The following is a 6,000-nucleotide window of genomic DNA, read 5'->3' as shown; positions in this document are numbered from 1 at the left end:
TGGTCACCATTCACCAGCCCCAGCATAACCCAATAAGATGAATGACCCAATACTTTATGGAAGTATCATCAGTAATTAATCATTGGGCTGCGCACCACCAAGGTTGGGTCATTGTGTGGAACTTCACTGTTATATATATAGGCTCATTTTCTCGGCTACCATTGCCTGCATTCTATAGGCTGATAAAAGATAAACTGATTTATTATTAAGATTTCATGCTACATTGTGAATTTGAGACTAAAACAAGTCCATATTCAACATTCATTTGGTCTACAGGGTTGGCTATCACATTCAAATGTATGTCATTTGGATACGGTACAAAACATCGTTAGAAATTCAATGCACAAATCCTTACCTGGTTTCGGGAAGATTTTAATCTTAATTTCAAGCCCAAGTTCATGATACCGTACTATATTGCGTTTAGTAGCTTGGTTTTTTTGGCGCTTAGTCTGATTAAAGGAAGTTGGAAGTTATTGAAGGATCTTTGTGGTGTATCAATACAGTACACCCAAATGAATATGAAATTAGAAGCCTTCGTTGGTGTGGCATGCATGTTGAGTCGGTAATTAGCTAATCCAATACGAATCTCGAAAGAAGCAAATAACATAATCAATTTTAATGAGAGAATAATTAGCCTATACTCTTAAAATCAATTTACATTACTGGTACCTCGGGGATTTATCATGAAACCTAGGTGTTGGATTTTCTTCATATCCTATGCTGAATTTATGATGCGGGTTGGTAAGTCATTGTACGATTACATCCACCTGATGCAGTATGGATGCTCTGTCTTTATAGCCTTTGTACCGGTTAACATTCGTACTTTCAATGTACCGTATGTTTTGATAAGACATGCTCCTTGTGATCCATAAATAATTTGCTACAACTGCTTATACTGCACAGGAATAATTGTGCTTTCTATAACATTGTGTTATATTGGTACTGGAACAGAAAACTGTGGATTAAAGTGCTCTCAGCATAGTGTAAATTTTCTCTGCTTTTTAGGAGTTGCATTTTATAATTACAAATTTCGTCGTAGCCACAAGGATAATGTCTGCTCTCAGGACCGTATCGCAATCTTTGAAGTATCCAGCGGCTAAAATTAAGAAGTCAAAGCATAAGAGTAAGTTATTTTCTCACCGCAATCGGACCTTATGGTTTTGGTAGCTATGTGATAACTGAAGATTTACATTCGTTGTTGGGTATTGAACTTCTGAAATGCTGTACCGCTGTAGGCCTACCTAATCTATCGTGCTACCAAAATATCAGTCTGTCACAGTGATTCCACTAGTCAAATTTTAGCCGGAACTTGCATACGTCAAGTTATTCCATAGACACAAAATCGAAGAATGAATTCATGAATAAAGGATAAGTGCACTATTACGTCCTAAGATCTTATTGTTCTCATTTTTTGCTATCTTGTAATGGATGATGTGTCACTCTTTTTGCAAGTATGCTGTCATAGATTAGTCATTTTCAGATGATATTCATAACTCAATGATATGTAAATCCTGGTATGTACATTTTTTTCAATATTACCAATAGGTAATTGAGGTATAAACGTGTATCAGTGGCTCTTTGATCGTAATTGGGCGAGGACTCAAGATAACAATAAATCCCTCTGGCCCTATTGCAGGCATACACAAATTTATTTCAAACGAAGCAGCAAATGCATTCACTGGATTCAAGCAACAATATGTACCCAAATATTATGGATTTACAGCTTGCTAACTCCTGATATTTTAAGAACTCGATGAAGAATGGTTTGATACACGAGAGCCTATCCAAGACGGGATGAGGTTCAATGCAAAATATCTGGGCATGACACTCATTACTGAGCCGCAAGGTGAAGAAGTATCATCAACGGCAGTACAGCGAATCGTAAATATGGTATGAGTTGGAGTTTGGGCTGTTCATTAATAAAAATTATCCAGTTTCATGATTAATCACTGCAGTAAATTTTGGGCACGTGATTTATAGGTTTGTCATTATGGTTTGTCGTCGGTGCAATCAACCACTTGTTTCAACCAAATTTTGTCAGTAAGCTCATCTTATGCTTGGAATATGATCATATAAATTGCACTGCAGGGCCGACTATGCTATGGTACCTCTTTGCAACTCTGGGAATATGATTATAAAAATCGCACTGCAGGGCCTACACCACTATGTTATACCTCTTTACAACTCGTTTATATCGAAAATGGACTTTTAGCCGCTGTGCACTATTGTGTACTGCACAGTGTACAACAGCCGTACTTGACATAAATTGTCATTATGTGATTTAGCCTATATGCTATTCTATCTTGGATATTTTCTTGAGTTCTCATGGCGTGGTGTAGGTCATACAAAATCCAAATTTCAGGCGAAAGGTAACAAGAAACAGTCCGTTCAGCTGGTGGTGTCATCTAATGGGATCCAAGTTTTTGATCCTCGTTCAACACAACTGATTGGTGATATTTCAATCCACAGGTAAACACTATATTGATTACCGGTGCCTTATTTCATGGATATTGAGTACGGTGTGTGTAACGGATTCATAATGAAATAAACGAATGTGTCTGTTTGTCTGTAGCTTTTAATGTTGTGTAACGGCTTAGTCACGTTTTAACATTGATTTGAAGTGTATCGTTGTGTTTTTTTTTTGACATTGAACCATCTTCATGTACGTCACATTTCAAAGGATTGAGGACACTCCTTGTGCGATTTGTTAGGGAATTAAATGTCGATCCTGTTTTACCTACTTGTGTCTTTCTATAGCCATGTTGTTAGTAAATCTTAAATGTATTGACATGCGATGGACCACGCAGCTGCCGCTAGATAAGTCTATTCTCGTGCCGTTCTTCAGGTGTAGCTTTAGGTGTGTGTACATATCAGGCGAAGAAGATCTGATATTATTTTACCGTTTTTGTTTTTTAATGATCCGGATATTTCTTGTTTGCCTTTGTGACCTGTTTTAGTAACAATACGACTGTCGGTCAGGCTTGATCAAAGTTATCCATTTTTCTATCTCCTCCATGAGTGACATGCTCAATATAGTATCAAGGTAGATTGGTTGATTCCTCATTTGCACAAATGTAACCAACGGCTTTAATGTGAGCTGGCTGCTGATGACAGACCTGTGAGCTAACTATCAAAACATAGAATAGAAGACATGCCATCCATCACTTGCCATATAAAACTATCAGCCACCGTGGGTCTTGTCTCTTCTGATCCACATTCCACTCCATCCGATTGATTTCTTACATAATTTTAGTGATTTCTAATGAAACAACACTATATCCATGTATTTTTTTCTTATGAATCTTGTGACAGTATGCCGACTACCTTATCAGTATTTTGTTTCTCTGGTGACATGTGCGTGTTAATTTCTGCTTGAATTGCAGGATATCGTATTGCGCGGCGTTGAAGCATCATCTTAAAATATTTGCGTTCGTTGCGCAGAGTCATGATAATAAGACAATGGAATGCCACGCTTACCTTTGCAACAGTGTGAAAGAGGTAAGGCTTTGAAAGGTTTAAAATGCCAGTGATGCTCCTGAAGAGTGGGAGTGTAGCAAACCATAAACTAGTGTCGTTGATATTGTCCGTAATTGCTCTTTGACACTTCTTCGTTCGTTCATTCATTTTTATAAACGAAAAAATTCCCCCTTTATTTTCCCCCCTTACATGCGTCGTTTGCCGGTTCTTTCTAGCTGTATGATCTATAATCTGCGATACTGAGGGGGAGGAGTCCAGACTGGAACCGGCGCCTTATTGTGTCATTGTCATTAACCAATTGCCCAAACCAACTCCCCCAGAGTTATTGATGATGCTACAAACTGAATCTGGGCTGGATAGACGCGATTTGTGGTGCCTAAATTAAGAGGTGGTCAGTAACGAAGTACAGCCACTTCCAATTACCAGAAAGTATGCGAACCCTCGACCAAATCCACTTTTTGATACTTCTTGTGCACTTTTCAAACCATCATAGTCTATGTCCACTCGAAAATCAGAAATTTTAATGGAGTAGAAATATATGGCCTTACTTCTTAAGTACCAAAGCTGACTCCTTTGACCGGCTTTGCCGATATCCAGCGGAAAGTTTTTGCAATATGTACTTCCGGTATACTTCATATTTCTTTCATATCGTTCTTCATCCTGGCCACTAAATAAATTGAAAGGCATACTATAACTTGATACGGGTTGTATTCCAGGCTCAGTCACTCACGTTCACTGTCGCGCAATCGTTCAAAATTGCCTTTGAGATCAGAGAAGAAATCTCCAGAAACGATATCAGCACTCCAAACGTGCCTGAAGTGATTGAATCCGCAAAGTAAGTGTCCCAATGTATTGCTAATTATGTGATGTAGTTCTGTGTTTCAATGCGTGTAAGCAACAGGTTGATGTTTTGATGGGGATTGGGCAAATGTAACAGATTTACTGTTCCTAAGATGATGCATTCTGCGTGGATAACAGGAACTATGGAAAGGAATACATGAGTCATTAGGTTTCAGTGCTGGAAAAGGAATCAGGCACATACTGGCAAGTTTCCCGGAGTATTATTATTGACGCTGGTAGCGAGATGGATATTCTGTATGCCTAATCTTCTTTTTGGATGCCCACTGCTTTGGCACTTCTAATAGGGCTGCAAATGGCTTGTCTTAGATATGGGTCACTGACCGATAACCTGGGTTGTAACCAAGTCGCAAGGCTCCGAGTCACAAGTCAATCTCACTTTTATAGTTTTTACTCGAGTCAAGTCGAGTCATTTTCAATTCACCACCGAGTCAAGTCCGAGTCAGCGAGCAGAGGGCCAAGTTCGAGTCATGATATTATGACTCGAGTTCGAGTCCAAGTCATTGTGTTGACTGCTCAGTTTCCAGTTACAGTTTTTTTAATCCACTTCTTATAACTATGTTTGATGATATCGAAGGGTTCGCATTTATAATACACCAATATTCCTCACTTTTGGCAGTTTCTGGTCGCATTTTCAAGTACCAGTACCATTAGACGAAATGCCAAGAGGGTGGTTACTTTACTATTCTTCGAAATTGCAATGAAATGTCGGTCAATGCAAAAATTGACTCGACTCGAGTCATTTGCGTATTTTGAGAAAATGACTCGAGTCATCAGAAAATCGTGACTTGAGTCAGACTCGAGTCGAGTCAGGACAACCCTGCCGATAACTAGGATTCATGTACATCGGCATAGTCACATTGCATAGAGACAGTACTTTTTCTCTTGCGTATGTTCACTTGCTCAGTTTGGGGATGCGTGTTTGTGTTGTACGGTTAGTTTGCTGTGGAAAACTAAAATTTATTCGAGCATGATTTGTATGGTCCAACCCACCGTATTGTGATTGTATCCGAAATGCTTTTGCTACATTGCCACTCTCTATAGTGCTTATGTGCATACGGTATAATATAATAATGATGATGATGATGATTATGTTGATATAAATGACACTGGCATGACTAAGTGTAGTAAAATACACTCTTCATCATACGGAGGCAGTCTCAGAGAGTCACATATTTTAAAATGTATTTATTTTTCATATTGTTAACTCCTGTACTGTTACGCCGGTGATAATAAGTACGAGTTTTGTTGGAGTAAAACCGTTTCAATAGCAGGCATACTCGGTGAAAGAATCTGTGTTTATTCAAATCGTCTACCAACCCCATGGTATCATGACTGTTTTGCATCACATTCTATGGGATATTGTGTGGAAACTGACAAGTTTATTATGTGACTTTTACCCACTATAACCATGAAGGCTGTCAAATGATGTAAACCGGGGATTAGATTATGGTTTAGGAATCTCCTGGAGATTGTAACATTTTTTTTTGGTTAAATATATTTCATCACCTCGGGCTGTGTGTATAATTCGTAATGATCTCCACGTTATCCTTTTGTCTCCAAGGTAGAGACGATTTACCCGCTGCTTGATTGATTTCTGGAAGCACTCGCACGTTGCATGTCTCTGGATTTCCGTGTAACACGATTTGAGCCTAGGGTTTTTCC

General features: G+C 38.7%; 1 protein-coding gene across 1 annotated transcript in view; it reads left to right on the top strand.

Moving 5' to 3' along the window:
* Window positions 1-1,005: 1,005 nt before the first annotated feature.
* Window positions 1,006-6,000, top strand: part of LOC145452590 (uncharacterized) — a 13,570-nt gene continuing 8,575 nt past the window's right edge. The window contains exons 1-5 of the mRNA XM_080330781.1: window positions 1,006-1,123; window positions 1,748-1,890; window positions 2,363-2,469; window positions 3,384-3,498; window positions 4,194-4,312. Of these exons, the coding sequence (XP_080186907.1) occupies window positions 1,051-1,123; window positions 1,748-1,890; window positions 2,363-2,469; window positions 3,384-3,498; window positions 4,194-4,312 (557 nt within the window). The 5' untranslated portion in view covers window positions 1,006-1,050. The remainder of the gene's footprint in view (window positions 1,124-1,747; window positions 1,891-2,362; window positions 2,470-3,383; window positions 3,499-4,193; window positions 4,313-6,000) is intronic.

The sequence above is a fragment of the Botryllus schlosseri genome, chromosome 12 (assembly GCF_051294905.1).
Source record: "Botryllus schlosseri isolate E-star chromosome 12, Bs_hap1, whole genome shotgun sequence".
NCBI lineage: Eukaryota > Metazoa > Chordata > Ascidiacea > Stolidobranchia > Styelidae > Botryllus > Botryllus schlosseri.
The sequence above is the reverse complement of the archived record's forward strand: the minus strand, read 5'-3'. Positions and strand labels throughout refer to the sequence as shown.